This window comes from Ptiloglossa arizonensis, chromosome 9 (assembly GCF_051014685.1).
Source record: "Ptiloglossa arizonensis isolate GNS036 chromosome 9, iyPtiAriz1_principal, whole genome shotgun sequence".
In the NCBI taxonomy this organism is placed as follows: domain Eukaryota; kingdom Metazoa; phylum Arthropoda; class Insecta; order Hymenoptera; family Colletidae; genus Ptiloglossa; species Ptiloglossa arizonensis.
In genome coordinates, this window is record NC_135056.1 from 22,573,271 (window position 1) to 22,599,353 (window position 26,083).

The following is a 26,083-nucleotide window of genomic DNA, read 5'->3' on the forward strand; positions in this document are numbered from 1 at the left end:
AGACAACGACTGCCCGGGAGAACCAAATTCTGCGGGTTAAAATTCTGCTCGCGAGTGAGTGGCCTCAGGAACGAGATATAGGGTCGTCGAAGAAACTCGCGGTACGATACCTACACGCTCGTTAAATACGAACACGCGCAAAGAAAATCGTGCTTGAATAAAATCTCGAAGTCAGAGGTATCCGTTAAGAGAGTTATCCTCGTACGCTGATTAAAGATCGTTACTTACGTAAACACGTTGCTCGATGCGGAAAACGGAACATTAGTTCAAATTAAACGGGACGCGTTCTTTTCAACCATGGTGTTCCATTGTATCGGAAAATTATTTTTTCCATCTAAGAGAAAGTTAAATTTTCGAGTTTTCAAAGTTGCCGCACAGCTACAACAAAATTGTAAGAGCAAAGTAATCGTTTACACTTTTCGTTAAATTTGTAAAAAATAATTTTACGCGAATTACGGATCGTCTTAGAAGATAGTCGTCACGTCCCAACACCTCGAAAGCTTATTTCCCCGGTATTAAATATCAACGCCCATTGAATAACGAATCGCGCAACTAATTCGCATGCGCGTTCGCGAAGGTCCGAATGGAATTGCCATCCGACATTATCTGTATCCGATTTGCATTCATAACCATCGACCCAAATATACGCAGTCTTATCAAAGAATCAATATAGTATCTCGGTATTTGCGCACCATTGTGCGCGCCTCTGGCATTAAATTGCTTAACAACGAATACGTTGAATTGCAAATTATCTCGAAAGATTTTCGAATGCCATTCAAACGGCAATTAAATCGAACGTAGTGCCGAGTAATTAATTCGCGATCAATAATATTGAACGAGTACCGCGTACGCGTGAGATAAGATTTGGAAAAGATATACAATGTCGTTAACATTTTCGAGTGAATAATCGCGTTACATATTTATTCAAGGGTACGTAACAACGGTAAAGAGAGATAGCGATGAACGAAAGGACGATAGAAAGAAATTGTAACGACACCGAAAGAAAGTTGGAAGAACGTTGTCCTTGCTTCGAACGATGATCGAATCGATTTAGATGGAGAAGTAAATACAGAGAAGAATAAACGATGACGTTCAACGAAAACTATTTTCCCTAATAGAAAGGTCTCGTTTTTTAAAAAAAAGGTCGAGGTAACGTCCATTCGCAATTACCAAGAGCAAACGTTCCATCGAAAGGCAAGATTTCGAGAACTCGAACGGTAGAAAATAAGTTAGTGTCCAGTCGGTCCACGACGGTGCCCTGCTTAGAAATATACCCTCGAGGGATACTCGATAGAGTAACGGTGTTCGATCGGTCCTTGACAACAAGATATTGCACGTGCCGAACGATTCGCAACGATCGAGATTCGACGGAACCGTGCGTTGCTTCTCGCGATCGTACACGCCCGATTAATTCACGTTGCGAACAGTCGACTCCAGTCAAGACTACAGCGTGGTCAGAGCGTAGACTAGGTCAAGGAGAATCACTGTTCGTCCGAAGTATGTACGTTACGTACTCTGCGGCTACCTTCGCGAACCGTAGTACGCATTGATGACGCAGCAATACCCCAGGCGCGTTGCAATTTATTTTTATTGATCGATTATGCCCGCCGGGAGTCGAAGAATCCGCTTTCCCTGTTGCGTCGGGAGACTGGAGACATCGAAAATAACGCGCTCGACGATCGAACGCGATCCCCACGAAAGAAAACCAATCGAGATTACCGTAACGGTATCTCGTTAGCGGGCCGCGGGACACCTTAACCAGAGAAAAAAGAAAATTTCCGAATCGTGCCCTCGCAGGAGCTGGATAGGTTAACCGATTCGATTCGATACCCGTGGAACGGTTAAAGGTCCGTAAACGCGTTAACTTGACACGTGAAACGAAAGTTATCGATTATTTGCGAGAGAATTGGTACGAAAGAGGAAGCAAAACTTGCGCGACGGAAGATCAACGGTGAACTCTCGAGATCTTTTCGAGCGCGGATCACACCAAAGTCCCTTTCTTCAGTGAAGATGTATCACCTGGAAGAGTCTTTATCGAAAACTAAAGAAGAAAACGCAACGGATAGTTCGCTGGTAGGAAAAATTGTCGAAAGAAGAGGCGAGAAATGAAATACCTGCAGCAATTGGCTGCTCTTCGTCGGTTTCCAACGCCTCGTTTTTCTCCGTGTCGCCTTTGGCCTCCAAGCACACTAGCACGCTGGGCTTGCATCCCATCCTCGGAGCAAGTATTCACTTTGCACAGAATCCTTTAGTCCTCTTCCACATGGTCGCCGAGAGCCGTTCGGATCGATTCTAGACAAAATTGGTCGCTGTCGGGTGTTCGATCGATAGCGTCGAGGTTACCACTTCCGATAATGCCAACGAACGACATTACATCGAGGCGAAGCGCGCGAATAACGTTCACATTTACGCGTTCGAGAGGGGGGTAATGAAATCGGCACGCGTGGTCGCAAAAGGTATAGATTTTGCAAGGAGGAAGTACTCCGTGGCTCGCGTAATTAATTCGAAACGAGATTTCGATATACATGTGGTTCCGTGGCGCGAAGAAATCGAACGTCCCTCTTCAATGTCGTCGAACGAGTTCGAGACTGCTGGTAGCAAAGGAAACACCGAGCGTGGAAACGACGCAACCAACGACAACCATAATACACGAGATATAAATATTCATGAATGCAAGCGACGAAGCGTTATTTGTAAATTGGTCGCAGCGTGGGTACGTAATCGTGAAACGATACGTTCGAAGTTGATATAAATCTCTTAGGAAATACAGTTGCGGTGTATCGCAGTTCCAAATTGTTTCGAAAGTAAAAGCTACCGTAAACTACCCTCCCTCGAGGATAGCGACTCGTCACGTTCGAGACATCGGAGGTACAGCGGGAACTCGCGAATGAAAAAATGATCGAAAATAAAGCCAACCCGGGAAGTTACTTCCGTTGGAAAACTTGGATGCTCTAGGTCTACGTAGAATTGAAAAACTCTTACGTTGCATCCGAAGCGCAGCATTCCACCGAAGAAGTGGGAAACTCCCTTCGGATCGGCAAGATCGCACCAGCGCCGTTCGCGCAAAATTTGTCCGTTCACCTTGAACGACGTATCGAAGATTACACGTCGACGAACGCAAACACGTTCTCGGTGCATATCATGGGAATTTAGAATCCAGTTGGTACATGCGCGAATCGGTACGATCGTTCCGAGCGTTCGAGGTTGTCAATGAACGGTCGTTCCCTTTGGAAGCGGACCAAGTTGAGAAATCATCGAGGCGCAGCGATCGAGATCGCGTTTGCAACATCGAACGGATTACCCTCCCCGGAGAGTTCGACTCCAAGGTCGCCGAAAAGAGAAACAAAAACAGCCACTTTCCGTAAATAATTCGACACACGTGTATCGTTTCCAAAGAAAGAAATATTCACTCGCGAGGAATCGAGAGGAAACTCGAAGGCGCGTTACGCGGAGACGAAAGTTATCGATCGATGAAAAATTGAATCCGTCCGTCCGTCCGTCCGTCCGTCCGTTCGTTTATCGCACCTCACGAGATCACTGCACCGAACGGACGGTTCGTTGTCGCGATCGAACAACGACGACCAGAACCGAACGAGTCGACGCTATTGTCACCGATGAACCGTGAACAGACGCGCGATCGTCGATCCATTCTTAAGCGACACGGTGCTCGGAGATGTGCGCGATGTTTTAATAATGCTAGACCCAGTTGTGGATGGCACGGTGGCCTCGAAACTACTGACTAAAGTTTGCGATTTCACGAGGTCGACGCGCGAGGAGAAGAGACTACGAATCGGGATGCCTTTGGCCCTCTCCCCTCTTCTTTCGAGTGCCTAGCCAAATATTTTATTCGCTCCGGGAGTGCGTCGACGCCGTAGATCGGTCGTCGAGTGTACGATAACGTTGACGTTATTAGCGAAATACGTCTCGAAACTCGAGATACCTATCTACCGGCGAACCGAGTCACGACCGCGCGACGCTCGAAAAACTACCGCGGCTCTTTCGGTGGGAAACTCGCGAGAACGTTTCGAACCAAGCCGGTACCAAAAACATGGAAAATACATCGAAATACACGGAATATCGGTAAGGAGCAAAAATCGTTCGATCGAAACTATTCTAGTCTTTAAAAATTATTTTAGAGAACGCGATAGAATCGATCGCGATTATCGGGCAAAGATAATTGTAGTCGATCGATCGAACCGGTCCGCCGTAACTTTCGTTCGGAAAGATCGACATCGTTTCTTCGATTCGCAGTTACCTACGTTCAAAGACACGAGAGGCTGCAATCGATGCGATAACACGCAACGACGCCGGATAGGTTTGTGCACCTCGATTCCGAATACCGCGTTACGAAACATTCAGGAGAATCTCCTTGAAAGTATTGTTCAATTTGAAAGGCTAATAACGCCGCGGCGCGACGCGACGCGCCGTACCTGCACGACCGATTCGGTTTCTTTTCGCAGAAACTGGAAAATCGACAGCGCTGAACAATACTCGGGAAACGTTGAAGCATCCGTGAAAAGGAGAGAAATTTTAATTCGAGAAGGAACTCGATTGTTCGAAAAACGAAGAGTGCGCGATACGTCCTTTTCTTTTTTCTATTCTTTTTCCTTTTCGAAAATATCCGCTCTTCGCGAAAGAATCGTCGCGTTACGTATTTCCCTTTACCGATCGGTCGAAGAATAATACACATACGTCCGAGAACTCTGAACGAGAACGTCTCTTCTCTTTGAACGAGAAAGAGGTCCACGAAAGCGAAGAGACGTAACAAGCTCGGTGATAGTCAAAGAGAATAGAAGGTGTCTAGAATTTGCGCGTGGTAAATACCAGGAAGATCTAGCAATTATCGTTAGCTATTATTACCCGTAGTAGTTTACACAGCGCGAAGACAGACCGCGGTGGTACAAAGCGATTACGCGTCTGGGAGGGCTTTAGTTTCCTCGACGTAACTTATCTTTGCTCGCGAACCATTGTACCGGTTGCGACCGTTCCACTCTTTATGCCTTACACGGAACTTTGCATCTCACGGATAACATTTTACCAATATGCACCATCGGTTGCGTACACGCGAGCACGAGCGTTCCTACGAACGGATGGATCTTGCACGTTGCTTTCCACGCGAGATATAATTGTACCTTTCGATTCGAAATATCGATGTACTCGTTACACGGTTGCTTTCGTTCCAGGAGACCCTTGTACGCGTAAAATAAAATTTATCCTTTCCGTGGTGTTTCGTTGCGAGTTATTCGATCTTAATTGGTAATCGTTGACCTTCGTTGTCCTACAAGTCGAACGTTTAGGATCGATTTCGAACGAAAGACACGATGCAGGAATTGCGCGCCTCTGCTCTTGGTGGAACTGAAACGGAAAGGTGAACCAGTTTCTCGCATCATCGCGATTTGATAAGAGAAAGACAGACAAGGTCGTTCCTATCGTGTCAAGAAGAAGAAGGTGTACGCGAATGTTTATGCAGGTGGCTATTAATAATTGCTGTTGGCTCCTCGATTTTCAATCGTAAGTTGCATTTATGCGTTGATATCGTTCAAACATCTTAGAGACTCGTGTGTCTACGTGTTCGCGTAAATAATTACATTGCGACTTCGCAGGAGAGTTCAACGGTTCAATTTTATTACATAAATTTGAACGATCGATCGACAATCGCGATCGAAACAACGTTGAGTACAAAAGAATCGATAGAAGCGATCAAGGTATCTTCGTAGTTTTCTATTTTGTCGGCAAGCTTGTAATCCATTTTTAAAGATTGAATATTTCTTCGACGCAAAGTGCCGTTGGTAAGGAATTTACACGTTATCGAGAAGATGGCTAAATAATGAGGATTTTATCTTTACCTTGCTTTGAGAATTTTGTAATGTTCCAGGAACAAGTATCTTTTGGATTCGTCGCGCATCGTTGCAAGTTCACCAGCGACGCGCACGAAGCGAAATATCGAACAAAGAAGACGATGGTAGTCAAATGTTCAGGAATCCGAAATTGTCAATTTTCGATGAATTTTACCGAGAAATGACACTTGGAATTTTTCGTTTTAAGGGTTCGAGACTATTAAATATTTTATGTCAAAGTTGTAAACGATGAAGCAATCGATCGATGAGAAAGATATCGAACGTGGGAAAAATTATGCAGATTAGCAAAGAGACGAGGACACCGGCTCATAGGCAGTTTGGTTGGTTATACAAGGTTTGGTAAATCAAATAATTCGAACAAATACAATGTTACCGTAGTTGGTCGAGTTACGTGTACACGTAAGACTGGAACGTAGTTTTCAATCGGTCAGCGTAGCAGCAATTATTCGTGCATTCGGTCGTGTTTTTCATCATTAATGTAAAATATTTTCCTAGCCAACGTAACGCCACAATAATTGATCATCGTTCGGTAGCTCTTCCTCCCGGTATCTAAGAGCGCTAACGATTTTAGTCCCGAAGGTTTAACGTCCCATCGGGAAGTGAGTTGCCGTGTAACACTAACGACGCTTTTTAACAAGGTTCTGTGTCAACGAAAGTGTGTAAAACCACTATCTGCCGTGCAAGCGTACTTGAAAGACAACTGTTTGCGATTTCGCGTGGACCGCGTAGGTCTGACGCATTGGTCTCCGATATTGAATAGCATTGCGGAGAATCGAAGCCTCTCGAAAATTAATATGTACAGTCGAAGTCCGTACAAAAGGGTACGAGAGAAAGTAAACACGGAAGAGAAGCTCGAGAAATTATGGTAATTACCCTACTTGGAAGATCCGAGAACGTATTCGAATTTCGTAGCGACTGTTGAAAAAACGATACCAAATTCCATTTTATGGAAATTGGTCCCGAAGGTTTGTTCGCGATCGTTGCTTCCCCAAGCTTAAACTTCCCTTGAAATTTCCTCGATCGAAATTATTCTTTCTCCGGTTACCGCTAGCAAAATCTCCATTTTACGAAGTAGACGTATTCCTCGGTTCAGAAATGTTTGCATCCGTAGACAAATATCGCAACGTGTAAGGTATTTTTAGTGATTTCAACGATTGGCCAGAAATTGCAATTTTTCTGTACGAGAAAATTACGTAAGCGAGACACATTTCGTTTAGTTTTTCGGATACTACTCGCAGAAAGTTTAAGCTTGCAGGTGGGGCATCGCCTGGCCCGGTGAGTTGGACGGAGAGAGAGAAGGGTAGAGGGGATAGGGAAAAGGAGATCAGGGGTGAACGAACGAACGAACGAACGAACGAACGAACGAACGAAAGGAAAGGAAAGGAAAAGAAAAGAGGAGAGATCTGCAACGCGGAGTGTCATTTCGATCGCGCACGTCCAGGCTGTGCGGTAAGGATCGATCCTGGCCGATCCTGTACACGAACTTCCTGTTGCGGTGCCTGGTCGACGCTGTGGCGGTTTGCGCGAGAGACTCACCGAGACTCACCTCGATCACCCTCGACGGGATTCCATTGACGCCGAGGTATCTGAACGTCCTCTGCTTCGGTCTAAGGAACAACGAGAGGCTCACGCACCTGTCGCTCACGAGATGCCGTATCGGTGACATCGGTCGGTGTTCTTCGTTCCGATCCAACGAGTACGATCTTTTCCCTGACTCGTTCCTTCCACGGATATTTCATTCTTACTTTCCGTCGATCGGTCAGGTTGCGATTCGTTGCTGCGTTGCTTGAGAAACAATTCGAATCTTCGCGTACTGAACCTCTCCGCATGTCGGCTCTCGAACCGAAGCGCCACGAGTCTCTCCCTCTTCTTAAAGAGGAGGAGAGCGGATTTGTTGCAGAACGTTTGGACGGAATCCTCCCTCCGGTCTCGCGAGGAACACTCCGCGAAACAGGTGAGCTGCTCGCCTCTGTCGCGACGGTTACGCGGAAAGTAATCACCTCATCGTCTACCGTAACTTTCGTTAAACGTCACGGTTACGACGAATCGTTGGAAAACAGTTAGTTCGGTCACCGCGATCGTCCCTCCACCGAGTGAAATAGTCGCGGTAGCCGTTAACGAAACGATTACCTTCCGTTCGACCCTCGTGTTCGCACACACCCGAATCGCGGATCGGAAACCGAAACATCCCACCTGTGCCTTTTTAATTTCATCTTTCAGTTGCAGGGATTGCATACGTTGATTTTAAACCAGAATCCAAAATTCGGGGACAATGGCGTCGAACGATTAACGACCGCGTTGAACATCGACTATTGGTTGAAATCGTTGAGCCTGAAACACTGTGGCATTGGTAAACACGGTGCAGAGGCCATCGTGAAACTTTTGCAAACGAACGGTGTGCTCACGCACATGGATCTTGCCCGGAATCGCATACACATCAACACACTTCAAGTCGTTTTGAAGCTTTTGAAGAGGAGGCGTGGAGACACCGTCGACACCAACTCGACGAAGAAACGATTTATACGAAACTGGAAGAACGCTTCTTTAAGAGAGGTATTCAGAAGAAACAAAATTTCCGAATCCGTATCGAAGAATGGCAAACGTGGAACGTGTCGATTGGTAAGTTTTCCATCGCCTTCTTTCTATTTCAAAAAGCAATCGTACTTTTCCCGCGTATATATTTAACCGTTCAAAAACTTGGATTTAGGACAGACTGAACCGTAGATCGTTAAAGAGTAGTCCGCTGAAGAGACTTTGGAGATTTCAAACAAGTTCCAGCCGAACGAAGGAGACAAAGAAGAGGAAGAAGGAACGCAACTTCGAGGGAACGAATCTATTCGACATGGAATTACAGCTATTGGACATAATCAATTCCAACGGTAAATTAAAGGAAGAATTATCGGGCAACGACGTATTGTTGCACACAGAGGTGCAAGAAAGATCGAGAACCGAAAACGAGTTGAAACAAGCATCGCTTCGGTTGAACGATATCAGGAGCAAAGTCCTTGTGGTCGATTCTCTTCGTTCGAAAATTTACGATGAAAATCAACTACTGCGGAAAGGTCTTCGATACGTTTTCGAAAAGATGGAATCATTTTCAGCAGCGAAGCAGCTCGAGGTCGATAAAACAAAATCAACGACTGCTTCGAACGATGCCGAACTATTATCCTCACCGTTACCTCGCCGGAACGATAATATACCAGCGAGTCATTTGCACGAGAACAAACCTTACCGTCCTCCCTTCCTCAGCGAATTCGAAATCACGAATATTGTAGAATATTAACACGATGCTTTACGCGTGCGATACTTTTTCTATTTGAACACCGGTAACTATGGATGTAGTGCCAGTACAATTGTATACAAATTTCTACAAATACATTGTAACAAAATTGGAACTGTAGCTTCGTTTCCTTAAAAAAAGTTGTTCCTAATATACAATAACGGAGCCAATTAGCTCGGTATTATCCGCGACGAAGAATTATTCGATTTACATTGAAATTTCACTTTAAAGTAATTATCGTTTATTTGAAAAATAAAAGATACCGCTGACGTTGCTGTACAGCAAATTCGATCGACTGCACGCATTTTCAGTATTACGTCCAGATCGCACACACTGTACTATACACCGAATCGTCGTGGAGTTAAACTAGAAAAAGAAAGAAAGCTACTTGTCTTAAATTAAATAAATTTATTTACCTTCGTATTCTTACGTTTCATTCAAATATTCGGACATTCGTACGGGTTACAAAAATGTTCGGTGTTACAATATTACATTGTAAGAAAACTTTTATATCTTGATAGGAGATTATGTAAATTATTAAATATGTACGGAACATTTCTAACGATTGCTTGTAAAATCGGTTAATAAAATAATTTTGCGCATATATGGTACATGTGGCGCCATCCGTGATAATTCGTCCAAGTTTGTCGAGGAATAGTGTTTTTCTATATCGCTAGATGTCGACACAAGGACGATTTTCACGTTTTAGCAGATTTAAATCGTTTTTATAGATAAACGAACAACTAATTGGTACTTTAGAGACCTAGCTTCGATCAATTCGTACCGTAGAATCACTGGCAATTGAAAAAGTTCATAATTCATTATAAATTCTTATATTACGTCAAATATATTATTAACCTCGAATCTTGATCTTTTTTTTACTTCGAATCTTGATCAAATTGTTAAAGTTGCCACTGTTCGAGATTACGTTTAGCCTACAGAAAATCTAGTTCGTAATTTATTGTTCACAGCTTCTAGAAGTATAATCAGTTACCCTTCTATTTTCGTAGGAGATTGTTTAAATTATTACACATGTACAGAACATTTAAATACAAAGACGATTTAAATCTGCTAGAACGTGAAAATCGTCCTTGTGTCGACATCTAGCGATACAGAAAAACACTATTCCTCGACAAACTTGGGCGAATTATCACGGATGGCGCCACATGTACAATATATGCGCAAAATTGTCTCCGTTCATTGTCCGAGCTGTATAATTGAGCCGTTAAATATATCTCTTACATTAAGTTTAATAACATAAATAATTTTTTAACATAATATAAGAATTTATGATGAATTATGAACTTTTTCAATTGCCAGTGATTCTACGGTACGAATTGATCGAAGTTAGGTCTCTAAAGTACTATATAGTTGTTCGTTTATGTATAAAAACGATTTAAATCTGCTAGAACGTGAAAATCGTCCTTGTGTCGACATCTAGCGATATAAAAAGACACTATTCCTCGACAAACTTGGGCGAATTACCACGGATGGCGCCACATGTACCATATATGCGCAAAATTATTTTATTAACCGATTTTACAAGCAATCGTTAGAAATGTTCCGTACATATTTTCATAATTTACATAGTCTCCTATCAAGATATAAAAATTTTCTTACAATGTAATATTGTAACACCGAACATTTTTGTAACCCGTACGAATGTCCGAATATTTGAATGAAACGTAAGAATACGAAGGTAAATAAGTTTTTTTAATTTAAGACAAGTAGGGAAAGACGCGACGCGAACCGTGGAGTTGGTCCTACTAGCTCGATCCCGTTTCTCCTCAGTGAGTCCGATTCGAGAGAAAACGAGCGACACCATCCACTTCGTAAAGGAGTGTCCCATTTCTCCCAACTCCGATGTCAGCCGCTAAGCGTGGACCTGATTCACGAGAGGTTCACCAGGAGAGGGTCTTATTCTGGAGGCTTCCACAGAGACCGGCAAAAATGCCTGCTCCTGCGTTCGTAACATGTTCTCTCTGGAAGCGGACGCACCGGAAGTGACGGCGATCGACCGTTCGGACCACCTCCACGGCCGGTCACTTGCTTATGCAACAAGCAGAGGTGGCCGGACTGTGAGACGAGGAAGCGAGCAAAATTAAACTAAAGATTGGTTAATTGCTCGGCAGATGACAGATATTTGTACATGGTGGCCTTAAAACTAACTTATTCTAAGCTTAACTAAAGATCCCATGGCGGATGCGACGAGAAAAACCTAAGAGAAACCTAAAGTCAAGGCATGATAGAAAATAGAAATGAAGTTGGTTAGTGATTAAATACAGTCGTGCAGTAACAAAGAAAATAAACGAAGCAGTGACAAAAAAGTAAACATAGAAAAACAAGTACAAATTAAAATTAGAGAACAAATAAAATAAGTTAAACGAAGAAAAAAGTGGAAAAAAAAGGATTAAGAAAGTGGTCGCCAGTACTGAAATTACGATAAAGAAAAGTTCTTATGTAACACAATCGTTTCCTTTATTTCCTTTGTTATTTCCTTCCCTCGATGCAATTCCAAACTACAAAAGAAAAAGAAAAAACATTAAAAATCCGAGTGTCGTTCGATCATTCCTTTCTTGGAATATAAGATACCCGTTACAGAGTAAAGAGTACAGACGAGACATAAAATAACATGGTAAACATGCTTTATCGTGTACCACGCGTCTGGAATTCGCGAACCAATTTACAATTTTCATCATTTCCTACATTATCGGTAGAAACTAAAGTAAAATATTAAGGCTATTAGGTGTAGAAATTAAAGCTGAGTCCGTGAAAAATTAATCACCGACGATATATAAAAGAGATACATATCACATAATACGGGAGTTACTGTCGCACAATTTGAAATTCCGACCCTTCTAAAGTACCAATGATTAGAAGTGACATCTCCGATTCAGAATGGCAACTCTATCAATTGTATACAACTATATCATCGCGGTCGATAATAGTCGCGGTCAGGTAGTCGAAATATAACAAGAACAACGAAGGGAATAATTTCTCGTGTTACACGGGTCACGGACAAAATATACCATAGACCTTGAGAAATAATAGCATTATACTACGGATAGCATTACAGATATGAATGCAACATTGACGCGTTTCAATACGTTTATATCGAGTAATACGAGTAGCTTTCTTCCCTTCTCTTTTTTATTTATTTTTATTCCCTATTATGCGTTCTTAAATTATGAATCGAAGAACGAGAAAGAAAAGTTCCAAGTTTTGTTCGATTGCTCCTCCTTTATGATAAATAAACATCAGGATGTTGCGAAATCTGTGAAGTTGAACGGTTTCAGTGAATGTTTGTTCCTCTGTGGGATTTACGTATGTTCCGAACATTAATGTTACAATATGTATCTTATTTATGCATTACAAATGATTAATTAGCCTTCAGAAATTAATTTTGATCGAGATTCGAAGTAAAAAGTGGTTACCGACATGTTTCTTATATAAGTATAGTTTTAAAACATGAGAAGTAATAATTTTTTACTGGATACATTAATTTAACATTTATTTAAATCTTATAATTTACACGATACGTATAAAAATTGCGTTTTTTATTTAAAACGCGTGAGTATTACTCAGAGTCGAATACGAAGAGGTCTCTGGGATTTTCAAACATTTGAATCGTTGTTACAATCATTGTCGTATAAACCTATTTTAAGGCTACATATGAAGAAAACACGAAAATGAAACCGAGGTCTCGTTTAGTTTTCCTGTTACGACGTTCGTAGCGCTGTTCAGTGTTCCGCTACAGCTGCAAAAGATACCTATCTATGAAAGTTATTATTTATCTATGACAAATATGGTTTGTTGTTTGCTACTTTCGGCGTTTAATTAGTCGGTGAAAAGATTTTATGAAGAATTTGATGAAGTTCCATAAATAACATGATGTCTGTGTGTACGTTTAATTATTTATTAATTTTATTGTAATTTCACCAAAGATTGGATCCATTTATGTTTTAGCACATACTTACAACTGTGCCGTTGTAAATATTCAGTTTACACCTTGTGAGGCTTATTACCTACGTATCTTTCATTCTGTTAGATTCCTTACTTCGAAGAACGTGTATCACGAGCGGACGACGGACATCTGTGACAGCTGCCGCAACAAAAGTTCAAACTACGGAAGTAGAGCCATTTCGTACTCTAGAAGCGTATCCTCCGAATCATGTTAATATTCACTTGAACCGAATTTATACAGTACCCTTGAATGTGCAAAATCTGTTACAAGGAAATGTACCTAATGAATGGAAGCAACAAATCAAGGTTTTTGCAGAGTATGCCATGTTGATTAGAAAACCTGCGATCGAAACAATATCCTATATGGAACAAGCCGATTATACAAAGTCTATCAACAAATATGTTCTTTGTATCCTTTTCAATTTTATAATTATAATTACAATTTGACACGTATAGTTTACAAGATATTTTCGTTATAATTATATTTAATAGATGGTATAAACGGCGTTGGAAAGACAACAACTCTAATGCATTTAGTTCACTATGGCCTTGCAAAGAAGTTTATCGTGCTTCATGTACCAGCGGGTAAGATAAATTATGATCGCAGCGATGCAAATTTATAGAACGCGCGTAATGTCTTCTTTCTATGCTTTTAGCTCAAACATGGTTTCGATTTCCAAAGAATATTACAAGTTCTCCATTGATGCCGGATAAACTAGATTTACCAGTACATGCAGGAGAGTGGTTGAAATATTTTAAACAATTGAACGCGTCATTGTTATCAACATTAAACGTGAGTAGTAAACGATATTGATTTTGTTATCGAATAGGATTAGAGTAACTGCTTGGTTCATTATTTTATAGTTACAAATGTCTAAAGATTACACATGGACCGACCAAGAAAGTACAAAATGCGGAGAACCGCTTCTTGATGTAATCGATTATGGGATAAATCGAATTAAATTCGCTTGCGGAATTGTCAACGCATTGGTGAATGAACTCAAAGAAGCTAGTCAAGCAGGAAAATGCCGAACGTTAGTTGTCATAGATGGCTTTAACGCGTTTACTTCTAAACACACTTCGATAAAAGATGAGAACAATGTATTTGTACCACCCGAAAAGATATCATTGACCACGACGTTTCTTAATAGCGTGGATTATAATTGGTGTAACGGTGCTGCAGTATTATCGGTGGATACAAAGGCAAACAAGGTATACAATCATCGATACGATCGAACCGATAGCAAAGTTTAATTATAAATTACTTCTATTTACAGTTAGACAGAGAATCTGAATATCCAAGATATTTGCTTGGTAACGAAGGATTTGATTATTTAGATCCCTTTCTTCCCATTTGTGTCGAAAATTACTCTTGCAACGAGTTCGCTACTATTATGGAGTACTACAAAGATCGAAAGTGGGTCAGGAATATTACTACTGCAGGACAAAGAGAATTAGAATTAGTATCCAATAGAAATCCATTTGAACTTTGGTTGCGCTGTAAATCTATATAGAACATCATTATGTATAAATAAAAATGATTTGTAAGAAACTTAAAAAGTGTCTTCAAAATTTGCTTTCCACTGATTTATTGATTTTAACGGTACATTAAATCAATAGATGAATATCTGTAATATATGAACTATACTACTGTGTGTATTTACTTACTGTGTATAGAGCTAGAGTAAATCTAAAGCTTTATTAATGTCACCGTCTTGGCTTTCAAGTACATGAGTTAGAAATTCATTTTCATTTGAAAATCCCATTTTAAGCATGGTAGCAATAGCTTCAGAAATTTTTTGATTGCTGTGATATGGTTTTCCTCTTTCCACTTTCTCTTCTGTTACTTCCACTGTTCTTTCCTCTTCTGCTGTCCTCTCCTCAAATAGTGGATACATTTTCTGGCTCGATGATTGATCTTTTAGCGCCGATAGGGCTGATGATGCCAATGTGGGAACCTAATCAAAAATATTTCATATATGAAAATATATATATATATGTATTATTTCTAATTATTTTATATCTCACTTGTGTCTCGGATGCATTCATAGAGAGATCTAAGGATGCAAGACTAATATCGGATGCATCATTTTTATCTATGATAGTCCATACTTCCGATCTTTCTTTAGTTTTGTCACTAGTTGTGTCCACATTTGAAACTGATGCGACATTCCATATATCTGTTTTATTGTCAGCAGTGGGAACTTTTTCAGCAACACTCTCATTAGTAGTTTCTTTCTGTTTATACTTCTCTTCCTCTTCGTCCCCATTAGTTTGACAAGTATCGAAAGTACTCCCTAGTTTCGATTCAATAAAACGCAACAGGTGCGTAATAATACCTCCTTCCAATAAGCCTTCAATCTTTTTGACACGTTTCGATTTCTGCATTTCTTTACAACAATCGATATCGTTTGAGTGTGCTGTGCTGTTTTTTATCCGCACAATAACCCAAGAAAGACCAAGCTCGTTGAGCAAATGTGAAAGATCAATCAAGTTAGATGGATTGCAACATTTGTCTCCATGAGCCACGTTTTCACATTTCAATGTAAGACATCCTTCCAGATGATCAAGCAAATACCAACCAATGCGACTGATCTGTACTACTGGTTGTGGCATACGAACCGTACAATGATCAGGATGTACACCTAACGCGTTGCATTGTAAACATAAATCATAATTCTTGCATTGAATACATTTGTATCGAAGTTCTTTAATTTCTTTTTGACAATGATCACATATTACATTGGTGTGTACTACTTCCATGTCCTGTGAGCACACTTTTAAATGCAGTTTGAGATCATTTTTCATATCCGACACAGCAATTTTTAATTCTTCGTCATTTGTCATTGCAATTTCATCATTGTCCTTATCTATAATATTGAAAAGCCAGTTATATTTATTAAACGGACACCGAATCATTGGAGAATAACGTAATTATTGTATTATATATAAAAATTACCTATCCAAAAGATTGCGATGCGTTTATTACGAAGTTTAGGGAAAAGCCCTATTATCGTGTCATAAATGTACGTAAAAGTCATTTGGCTATTAAAGATAGTGTTGAATCGTCGAGCTTCGTTTGTAGAGCCATCGTTGTTCTTTAAACACACTTTAAAGCGTAATACAGACATTATGTCTGAACTGTATACTTTGATGACAAAATGCGCGTAACGTGCAAATCGATATACTTTGAATTATATTTTTATAAGGTACACTCCCGCAAATGTAACGGAAATATTGTTATTATCGATTTGCAACTTCTTCTTTCGTCAAATTCTGCTTTCCGTATGTCCTATTGATTCTGTTACGACTCTCTTATAACTTACAGCTAGTACTGGACCTTTCACAAATGATTGCGTAGTTTATAGAAAATGGCGTCTTGGATAATACAGTTCGATAATACAGTTTCGATTTTCTTCTGATATATTTACATACTATCTTGATCGTCTATTGTCGAAGAAGAAATTTTACCGTACGAGTAAAAATTATTCTATTCAACGCGAACTAATGATACATTTTCTTAGAAACCCTAATCGGCGCCATATTTGAATGAAACGCGAAATTTGACAGATGCACACGTGACTACTGCGTAGAAACGATGATTCACGATACACGCAACTAATTGTAAATTATCATCCGTCATCCATTTTTGTACTGTACACATATCTATATAATCGATATTTTCGAATTCTTCTTCATATTTCTTAAATAATTCAACAGTTTTTACGTTTCGAATCCTTAGTTACGACTCCTTGCATTCAACGCTTAGCTTTGAAGCTTTAAACAAAAACGATTAATGTTTTTGTGATACAGAATGTTTGCGATTAAACGATAGTGCTTATGCATACAGTATGCACAAATGAACAGTATCTCGTTTTTCCTCTCTATGACTCTGACCTTCCTTGTCTGTCTTTGCATTTTCCTTGTTGTTAATTATTTTAATGGAGTATAATTTCATTCGAGTAAGTACTTAGGTACCTACGGTCATTGTGGCTCGAAATATACAAATTTGAAACACATACACACATATGTGCGTATACATTTTTCTCGTTCGAACGAGCGATAAAACCGAATACCTAACAATAGGTAATTTGTACAACTTTGAATTATTATCGCGGAGGTTTATCGGATATCGTTAGGTACGTTCAAACAACTATCGGTGTAGTAAATAGGCTACCAACGTATTTGAATACCTAGTTAATCGTTATTGGATGCAATTTTCTAATGGAGTGCAGATCGATGTGATGGTTCGTATCAAGTTGTCGCAAAATTGGAATGCATTTTCTGTGCGGTCGACGTGTCTCGGGGGCTTTCGAAATGAATTCGTCGAACGATCATCTATTGCAAATGCGTTCGATCGATATGTGCGAAATTGTTTGGTATTTAATATAATTGCTGTCGCTGTTCTTACAACTTGGGAAGCCGTAAGACGGCTTGCGGTGCGGTGGAGAACAACTTGATCGCGTGAGCGACACCCGTTTCTGCTTACGGGGCTTGTAGTCAGACTATTATCCGTCGTATCTGGTTGAACTTGTATCGAAAGAAACTCGCGTTATCCACAAACGCGTCTCGAATATTTTATGTTCGTCTACCCCGCATAAAAGTGTCTGTATCTACGGGAAATTCAGTTGTTTCCGTTCTACGCGTTGGTGCGACCGTTCGGTAACACTTGTTAAAAAATTGAAGCCGAGGAACTCTAATACAATGCGATTCGTCGCGTACTTGAACGTTATTTCGCTCGGTATCCATTTAACAGGAGGGGGAGAGGCAAATGTCTATACCAACGAGGCGTTCTTTTTTCCACTGATAAAACGAATTCGCAACTATTATTCGACTTCTGCCGTGTTTTTCGTGCAATCGAACGATGGACACAAAGACGTCGACGGTACGAATTTGAAACAGTTCCCGTTTAAATACGAAATAAGTCACATTTCGTCTTTTAATTAAATTTCCGTGTTGTTGTCCAGTATTGATAATAAGGCATATGACGCACACACTGTGCCGTATGCTCGAACGAGAGAACATCGCCACCCTAAGCGTCACGTTCGGAGAGATGGACGCGTTGTCGAGGTTCTACGACAACATTGTTCGTCCGTTGATCGTGGTCCCGATACCAAGCCCGTTGGCATACGAAGAGTTTTCGGAGGCCACAAAGTCCTTCAAAATGTCGTTTTCCGCATGGTTCGTGTTGTTTATGCCTACGCCTGGTGGAAACGCGACGCGCGACTACTGTTACAACCATCCGGGAAATCCGTTTCATCTCTCGTTTAACGACGAAATGTTGACGATGTGTCCCTACGACTTTGTACTTCGCGAATGGTTCTCCGTGGATGGGAATAGCACGGAGACGTTCGAACTGGCCAAGTGGCGTCCCGATGGATACTCGATGAAGTCGGCGGAAAGAGTCGACATGCTTACGAACTTGAGCCTCTACGAGAGGAGGAACAACTTGAAAGGCATAGTTTTGCGCTGTGTCACCGTTCAGGCAAGTGTCGCGGCGGTACAATGCGAATGGGCGAATCGAGTAGGACAGTTGGACAGAGTGTCGAATATGTTCCCAGAGTTCGATGCTGCTCACGGTCAAGGACAACAAAGTGTTTGGATATTTCGGCAAAGTGATCAGCGAGCTCGAGAACGCTCTGAACTTCACTATCGGAATTGTGGCCAACTTGATCGAATACGGAAGCTTCGATGCGTCGACGAAACGTTGGAGCGGGGCAATGCGGACGGTGGTTTCGGGGAAGGCGGACATCGGGTTGTCGGATTTCTCGATGACCAACGTCCGACTCGATTACGTCGATTACACGATTCCTTTGCTGACCACCAGAAACGGTTTGGTCATGAAGCAACCGGAGTCCTTTGCGGTGAAATGGTTCGCTTATTACAAGGTATTCCTAACGCAAAATTCTACGCAGGTACGTACTTACTTACCTAGTCATATGTACGCATAATATCGTCACCCGACCGATCCTTTAGACCTTCAGCCTCGCAGTATGGATCTCTATTCTCGTGACGGTAATGATCGGTCAGTTGATCTTGGCTTGCATAAGATCCTATACAGATTCGCACAACGTGATACCGTATACGATGTACGAGGAATGTCTGCGGGTTTGGGGTATTTTCTGTCAACAAGGTCTCTCAGGTAACTTTGAGTCTTTCAACGCGAGACTCGATCGACCTAATTAATTAAGAAATTCGACGTAACGCGATTTGGACTCTCAAGCCCGTTACTCCACCGTGAATCGTGTCCGCGAACAACTAGTATCTTCGCGCGATGCCAGGTTCACTTCTCCGCTTCGAAGAGTCAACGAACCTTCTTCGGTGAACTCGAGCGACCGATCGAGTTTCATCCGATTACGGAGGTAACGTTCGTGTCGACGAATAAACGTTCGTCTCGTTTCGTTTCGTTTCCAGAGTTTCCGCGGAATTCGTCACTGAGACTGGCCTACTTCACCATATACGTTACCGCTATAGTAACATCCGCTGCTTACTCCGCGGCTCTGATATGCTTCCTAACGGCTCGTATCCCGACACCACCCTTCCGAACGATCGAGGAATTCATCGAGGACGGCTCGTACAGTATAATCGTGGTAAAAGGCTCCGCGGATTACGACACGATCACCGTAAGTTTTGTCCGATAACGGACGCTTTCGATGCGATGTGCTTTCACTTTAGCTTGCCACGCTTCAGGATCGCGTTACAATCCTGTTAAACGGGATTGCACGGTGTTACGAATACTTTAATCGTATTTTACATCCGAAATTAATGTCGTTTTCAGAATTCGAAGGATCCCCTCTCAATGAGTTTGATGAAGTTGATGAAACCATTGGACGACCTGCCGAGAGACGTGGAGAGTGGATTCAATCGTGTAAATATATGTATTTGTTTTTTTTTTTTACGTTTTTTTACGTTTTTTTACGTTTTTCACTACCCAATCATTTTCGGAAAGTAATACAAAATTCCATAGTTTTCAATTTGGACGTTTTTAGGTCTGTAACAACGACAAGTTGGCATTTTACACCGGGTATAATGTCGAAATACGCAAGAAATCGGCGGTCCTCAACGTTCCTTGTAAAGTCGTAACCATCAGCGACGGTCGTGTGAACAGCTTGTCCATAATTCTGTCCAAGGGTAATCAATACACTTCGGTTCTGAATTATCAGTTAGTGTCTGCAAAAGTTTTCGATCGGTGTCGAGCGAACGTCGCGAGAAGAGGCGTTTCTACTCAAGTATGATGATTATCGTTGCGTTGCAGCCTACAGAAATTACTGAGTAGCGGCGTACTGAACCGTTTCAAGGACGAGGTAAACTTCCAGAAGGAAACCAAGTTTCAGCCGGTCGGATTCGGTAGCGTTGTACCTGTGCTGATAGTCTTCTTCTCTGGTGCTGTCTTGGCACTTGTACTATTATTAACAGAGATATGCTACGACAAGTATAAACGAATTTTATACTTTGGTCGACTCGATTGATTGTTCGATTAAATTCGTTAATATGCACAACACAGCGCACGAGTGAATTTTTCAACTATTCGTATTTAACACGAATGATATTAAATATTGACCGAAAGACACGTTGTTACGATCCATTTTTTTTTTTCTTTTCGTTCTCCTTTAACGTACAACGTATGTATCTACGTAAGTACCTATTATATGTCCCGTCTTTGGATTATTTATCGATAGGTTCTTTTTCGCAAACGTACCGAACGACTGCACCCGTGAAAACCTTCGATAACCGACGCGTTACGAAACCATATGTAATAATTTATATTTTTATCGGCGGGTTGATCTTTGTGCAATCTGTACGTAGCTTGGGTGATTGCGCAAACAGTACATAACGCGTGACATTGTGTTTTGTTCGTAATGAAGGTACTATCCTCGCTTATACGCTAGATCCACAGATTCGATAAATTTAAATGTCCGTGTCACGGGTTGCCTGCTTTTTATTATAGTCAGTTATCGGTTAGAAGCGGTCGGGCATCGTGAGAGGGAAAAGAATTTCGATAGGTTTTTTCGGTCAGTTTGCGCTTGGCAACGTTTTACCAAAGTTAATCGAACTCGACTGGTCGAGTTAACAAGATTGGGACAATTTCGATCGTATCGAGGTAATTCGACGAATAAATGTTGCCATGAGATGGCACGGTTCATTCCCTACGCTACCATCGCGCTGCTGCTCCTGTTCGTTTCTACGTGCCCGGTGGATGTAAACGATATTTATAATTACATATTCCTAATTACGGATGTTCACAACTATTATGGAACCACCTGCATCGTGATCGTACACTCCGACAGTAATTGTATCGGTAAGTTTGTTACTCTTGAAAGTCGTTTGGATAAAAATGTACGAGTTTAACTGTAAGCCGAATGTTAATCGAAACCGGAAGTTCTCGATCGATTCGAAATTATTCAAGACCCTCGAGAATTTGCGGTCTCGAATGATTTTCGAAACAATTCGAGCGCAACTACTACGAGCGCTTACCGACCGTGATTTAGGTAACGCCCCGTTAGGTATTCCGCAAAAAGCCGTGAAATAAGGCAATATCTCGCTCGTCGTTTTTGGATTTTGTTCGATAACGGATAGAACGTCCGATATAGTCCCGACTAACAAGATGCAACTATCGTTTCAGATTTTAACGTAACGACACTGACGCAATTATGGTCTCGTTCGTTCTCCCGTAGAGGTATTCTGACCACGATTGTCAACTTTTCGGATCTGTTGCGCGAAACCAAGAAACAGCAAGATTACATCGTGCGTCCATTGTACGTCGTCCTTCTCACCACAAACGAGACCATGAGCGAGTTCGCGATGATCACTAGACGCATCGATATCTCTTTTCCCATTTGGCTGGTGATGTTCCTACCGTACCGGGAGAATCCTATGAAGAATTTCTGCCGGCATCCAATGGGGAATCCGTTCAATTTAGCGTTCAACACCGAAATGTTGGTACTTTGTTACGATCTGCCGTATCTGACCGAATGGTACGCGTTGCGCGATAATCTCACCAGAGTTTTTAATTTGGCCGTCTGGAAACCTGGTGGGGAATTCGGTTTAAGAACGAACAGCAGCCTGTACGCGAGGAGGAGCAACATGCACGGTGAAATTATTCGTATAGCGTACGTCAAGGTGAGTGTATGGGATTTACGGCCGAGGTCTGAACTTATTTTTGCTCGATGATTGTCTCGGATGTCGCGACAACCGAAACGATTCACCGATAGGAATGATTTACGATGGCAACGCGGCACGCTGGTGCGAATGCAACGTCGATCTTTTTTCGTTGCTTTTTGCACGCGCTTACGCGTTTCTTTCTCCAAGATTTAAACTTGTCTTTTTTTTATACCTTTTCAATATTTACAATCGTATCGAATTCAAGGTATCCCCGTTCGTTGCGATAAAAGACGGAGCCGTTACGCAGTTCTTTGGCTGTGTGCTGCAAGAGCTGAGCAAATCGATGAATTTCACGATAAAAGTGATGGGAACCTCGGAGGTGTACGGTAATTGGAACGAGGAGAACCGTACCTGGACAGGCGTGATAGGCGAAGTAGTGTCGCGGGTGGTCGATTTCGGCGTTGGAGAGTTCAGCTTGAGCAACCATAGATTGAACGTAGTCGACTTTACGATACCATTGATTCTGTCGCGCAACAAAGTGTACTTTCAGAAACCCGATGCCTCTTCTGTCCAGTGGTCCGCCTATTTCAAGGTTTTCGTCCTAAACGGAACTATTTTATACTTTTGTATTTTGTAATCGTAAGACGGAAACAAGCTTTCTAGGCAACAAGCGATAATCGTTGAGCCGTTCGAAACGAGCCCCTTGGTCAAAATTGATAAAAAATTATAATAGAAATCCATACATCCTATAGGGAGTACGAAAGGTTTAACTCTTATCGCTTCGACTTATCGGCAACTCCAACTTATTTCCGGTAGACACATGCTTGCTCGCGAGATTTAGAAAAATCTCGTAATTTAAATGCGACGATGACGCGCAAGTAACGACCTTCGAATCGTTTTAAGGCAATCGTAATTCGTTTCGGAAGTAATATATAATATTTAATAGATTACTTATGATCGACCAATGTGTGGTAACTTTTAAAACATTCGTTGGGATACAATTTGCGGTTAGAAAACTTTTTTTTATCGCATCGCCGAAATTGATAAGAAATAAGTTCGTCGGCAGGGTGCCTAACACGCACGCTCGGAGCAGAACGCTGGATATCTATGGTGCCCGATGATGGGCACACTTGGAGCGATAACGGTTAATTTTACGCGGTCCGGTGCGATAGTCCGTGTGCGTATAGTCAACGATCATTCTTCGTCGAAAACGTTTCACAAAGTTTCGTAAAACAAACGAATCTCGGGACAATGGAGTCTGTTCGTCGGAACTTTTTCGAAAAACTTGTCACGTATTTGAAAAAAAGAAACACGGTAACGTAGGTCGAGTCAACAACGTTGTTTTCGACTCGTGCAACTTTTCCCTTTTCGTGCGAGAATCGGTGGCCGATGTACGTAATACTATATTACGCGATAGTAACGACTAGATTTTCTGTCTTCAGACGTTCAAAATAGATATTTGGGCAGCGATAATGTGTACAATTGTGTCCGCTCCGATTCTTCTAACGCTTATGAAGACGAGAGGTCGAATCGCGATGAAAATTATTGCGGACAATTACATAAACGTTTGGGGGATTTTTTGCCAGCAGAGCGTGTCAGGTATCCGATCAACGGCGTGGATATTCGCGAGAATCCTCGTCTATATCGTGTTCTTACTTTCCTCCAGAGTTTCCGGACGAGTCCTCGTTGAGAATGGCTCTTCTCTCGATTTTCGTGGCAGCGGTGATCGTTTTGTCCGCTTATTCCGCTTCGTTGATCAGCTTTCTGACCGTCTCCACGGTCAGCCTGCCTTTTTCCACTATCGAGGAATTTGCGCGTCACGGCTCGTACAAGTTGATCACGTTCAAAAATAGCGCAGATTACGACATGATAGTTGTAAGCACGACACTACGATTACGTTAAACGAATCGAAGGGTGTAAAATAAAGTGAGTTGATTTTAGTCGGCCAACGACACCGTGTCGATGAGTTTAAAGAGGCTATTGAAGGGGAAGCAAGACTTACCTTTGACCGTGACGGATGCCTTTCAACAGGTACCTTCGCGAACGATTCACTTTAATTTAAATACGCTATAAGAATATTATACTCCTTTTGTCGTAGGTTTGTTCCGAGAAAGTGGGGTTCTACGTAACGGAGGCAATACAAAACGCCATGGATCGTGTGCCTTGCGAAGTTGCCTACATAGAAGCTGGCAAGCTCGACAGTTTGGCGCTGGTCTTGAATAAGGGCAGCCCTTACACGGGATTAGTAAATTATCAGTAAATAATGTATACCTCGTCGTTGAGAATTCGTCTCTGAAATGAATCGTGATCTTCGTCCAAATACTTTCAGGTTGCAACGATTCAAAGATAACGGAGTACTGAACAAGCTGAGAAAAACGTTTCAAGTTACAACCATTTCGGGCGAGAACGAATACCCCGTGGTTGCTTTGGGCGGCGTTGCGCCAATCCTAGCTGTCTTGGCCGGCGGAGTGGTCTTAGGATGCTTTATACTGGTATTCGAAAAGATGTATTACAAACTTTGGGATCGTAAATACGGAGAAAATTCCGAGTTTGTACGAATACTGGGGGAGACCGCACGAGCGAAACTCGAGTGGAAGTCGAACAGAAAGAGGGACACGAGTTTGAAATCTCGCAAATTAAATATATATATTTCGAGTTAACGGATATCAACGAGCCGAGATTGTTCTATATGTATGTGTGTACGTTTATCGTAAACCGACGTTTAATATTAACCGAACCAAGGAATGTTCTATACGTTTATCGGAGATCGAGAACCGGACAAGTCGCACGATTTTTATTTCGTCGAAACTGCCACGAAACGATGCATTTGGTGCTCCCATGTCCAATCCACGAAATTACGCGCAAAAATGAAACTTTGACGATAAACAGGCTCGCCTTGTTAATTCGTTATGTATTCCTATTCAGGGCATGAAATCGCTTTCACTTCGTGCAACGGTAACATCGTCGGACCGCCAGCAATTAGTTGCAAATTTCCACGTATCGTTTCTCCCGCGAGTACTCCAACGAGATTCGATTTACGTACACATGTACTTTTTGGTCACGAGTTGGTTTTTATGGCGGTCGATTTGCAAGATTGTGAACAAACGCAACGATCTTGAGTTTCGAGCTAAATTTTCTCGAAAACGGAAAAGGCAGATTACGAAAACAATTTATTCTATAGTTTCCGTTTAAATCGACACGTAGAATTGTCTTTTCGGTTGTATTGCCTCGTTCGTTGCGGGCTACAATCTAATTGCGAATATTACAAAGAGATTGGAATAATGGTATTATCTAAGGTAAACACTACGAATCGCGTAATAATTGCAATTACATAAATAGATTCGTGCGAAAGGCTTCACCTACGACCTTTGGATAGAAATAATCACCCACGTGACTTTCTTCCCACGTGAATCGAACCAACAGCATTTACGTATGTATACTATCTGGATGGTAAAAATACGGAGACCTCGTTAGTTTCATCGCATCGTTTAGTCCCATCGTTCCATTCGTTATTTACGACAAAAAGATATTTTGGGAAACGTATGAAATTTGTTTCTAAATATTTCAATAAAATTCTTTGTAATTTCACGATTCGCAGTACGCACGTATGTATCTAGGTTCATCTTTCGTAATCGAATCGTTGAATAGTTTTGGCGTTCTTATCGACGAAGGAAGAAGAAACATCGATGAACTTTGTAACTCTGAAAAACACGTCTTTGCGAATAACGAAAAAATTATATTATCAATGTTGTCTTTCCAAAGTTTTTCTAAATTATTTTGCATCCTTTCCCTTACATCTTCGAATTCGAGTGAGATATTTGACCGGTACGTATCTGACGATTTACTCTCTCTATATATGTTAATAAGTAATTTGTTAAAA

At 41.5% G+C, this 26,083-nt stretch overlaps 5 protein-coding genes across 8 annotated transcripts in view; 4 read left to right on the plus strand and 1 right to left on the minus strand.

Annotated features, from left to right (window-relative positions):
- Window positions 1–7,221, plus strand: part of LOC143151698 (uncharacterized) — a 30,619-nt gene extending 23,398 nt beyond the window's left edge. Inside the window, exons 4-5 of one of the 3 annotated variants that reach the window (XR_012993406.1) lie at window positions 930–4,080; window positions 5,184–5,230. Coding sequence is in view for 2 of the 3 variants with exons in the window: in XM_076321057.1 (XP_076177172.1) it covers window positions 2,429–2,752 (324 nt within the window). In the remaining variant the exon portion in view is untranslated. Of the gene's footprint in view, window positions 1–929; window positions 5,963–6,045 lie in introns of those variants that run through there. The other 2 variants (XM_076321058.1, XM_076321057.1) reach the window with 2 other exon arrangements.
- On the plus strand, window positions 6,103–9,258 carry LOC143151684 (uncharacterized). The gene is made up of 10 exons (XM_076321035.1): window positions 6,103–6,192; window positions 6,237–6,284; window positions 6,392–6,679; window positions 6,771–6,955; window positions 7,001–7,051; window positions 7,097–7,133; window positions 7,196–7,526; window positions 7,622–7,812; window positions 8,079–8,477; window positions 8,566–9,258. Exons 1-10 carry the CDS (start codon window positions 6,103–6,105, stop codon window positions 9,139–9,141), a joined length of 2,196 nt encoding a protein of 731 aa, XP_076177150.1. The 3' UTR covers window positions 9,142–9,258.
- Window positions 9,259–12,884: 3,626 nt separating this feature from the next.
- Mrps29 (mitochondrial ribosomal protein S29) lies at window positions 12,885–14,666 on the plus strand. The gene is made up of 6 exons (XM_076321050.1): window positions 12,885–13,039; window positions 13,187–13,510; window positions 13,594–13,686; window positions 13,758–13,894; window positions 13,966–14,313; window positions 14,379–14,666. The coding sequence occupies exons 1-6, from the start codon at window positions 13,027–13,029 to the stop codon at window positions 14,613–14,615; spliced, it is 1,152 nt and encodes a 383-aa protein (XP_076177165.1). The 5' UTR covers window positions 12,885–13,026; the 3' UTR covers window positions 14,616–14,666.
- Ref(2)p (refractory to sigma P) lies at window positions 14,329–16,643 on the minus strand. Of its 2 annotated transcripts, XM_076321048.1 has the most exons (4): window positions 16,061–16,643; window positions 15,130–15,971; window positions 14,770–15,059; window positions 14,329–14,607 (listed from the first exon to the last, which is right to left on the minus strand). In XM_076321048.1, exons 1-3 carry the CDS (start codon window positions 16,230–16,232, stop codon window positions 14,781–14,783), a joined length of 1,293 nt encoding a protein of 430 aa, XP_076177163.1. In that variant the 5' UTR covers window positions 16,233–16,643; the 3' UTR covers window positions 14,329–14,607; window positions 14,770–14,780. The 2 variants fall into 2 exon arrangements, with proteins under 2 accessions (XP_076177163.1, XP_076177162.1); XM_076321047.1 differs by lacking the exon at window positions 14,329–14,607 and having other exon boundaries at window positions 14,674–15,059.
- A 1,045-nt stretch (window positions 16,644–17,688) lies between these two features.
- LOC143151685 (uncharacterized) lies at window positions 17,689–25,942 on the plus strand. The gene is made up of 17 exons (XM_076321036.1): window positions 17,689–17,986; window positions 18,069–18,586; window positions 18,663–18,989; window positions 19,078–19,243; window positions 19,516–19,724; window positions 19,880–19,969; window positions 20,091–20,263; window positions 20,357–20,556; window positions 20,606–20,612; window positions 20,967–21,400; window positions 21,725–22,221; window positions 22,469–22,795; window positions 23,646–23,802; window positions 23,870–24,078; window positions 24,145–24,234; window positions 24,302–24,459; window positions 24,533–25,942. The coding sequence occupies exons 1-17, from the start codon at window positions 17,806–17,808 to the stop codon at window positions 24,861–24,863; spliced, it is 4,074 nt and encodes a 1,357-aa protein (XP_076177151.1). The 5' UTR covers window positions 17,689–17,805; the 3' UTR covers window positions 24,864–25,942.
- Window positions 25,943–26,083: the final 141 nt, after the last annotated feature.

What these genes read in the sequence shown, in the direction of transcription:
- LOC143151684 (XM_076321035.1), top strand. Translation starts at nt 6,103, where the DNA reads ATGAGAAAGATATCGAACGTGGGAAAAATTATGCAGATTAGCAAAGAG. An exon ending in TTTCTGTACGAGAAAATTAC is followed by an intron (nt 7,052 to 7,096) that starts GTAAGCGAGACA and finishes TACTACTCGCAG; the next exon opens with AAAGTTTAAGCTTGCAGGTG. An exon ending in AGGAACACTCCGCGAAACAG is followed by an intron (nt 7,813 to 8,078) that starts GTGAGCTGCTCG and finishes TTCATCTTTCAG; the next exon opens with TTGCAGGGATTGCATACGTT.
- Mrps29 (XM_076321050.1), top strand. An exon ending in TATCAACAAATATGTTCTTT is followed by an intron (nt 13,511 to 13,593) that starts GTATCCTTTTCA and finishes TATATTTAATAG; the next exon opens with ATGGTATAAACGGCGTTGGA. An exon ending in CATTGTTATCAACATTAAAC is followed by an intron (nt 13,895 to 13,965) that starts GTGAGTAGTAAA and finishes ATTATTTTATAG; the next exon opens with TTACAAATGTCTAAAGATTA.
- LOC143151685 (XM_076321036.1), top strand. Translation starts at nt 17,806, where the DNA reads ATGCGATTCGTCGCGTACTTGAACGTTATTTCGCTCGGTATCCATTTA. An exon ending in TGGACACAAAGACGTCGACG is followed by an intron (nt 17,987 to 18,068) that starts GTACGAATTTGA and finishes GTTGTTGTCCAG; the next exon opens with TATTGATAATAAGGCATATG. An exon ending in TGGAGAGTGGATTCAATCGT is followed by an intron (nt 19,970 to 20,090) that starts GTAAATATATGT and finishes GGACGTTTTTAG; the next exon opens with GTCTGTAACAACGACAAGTT.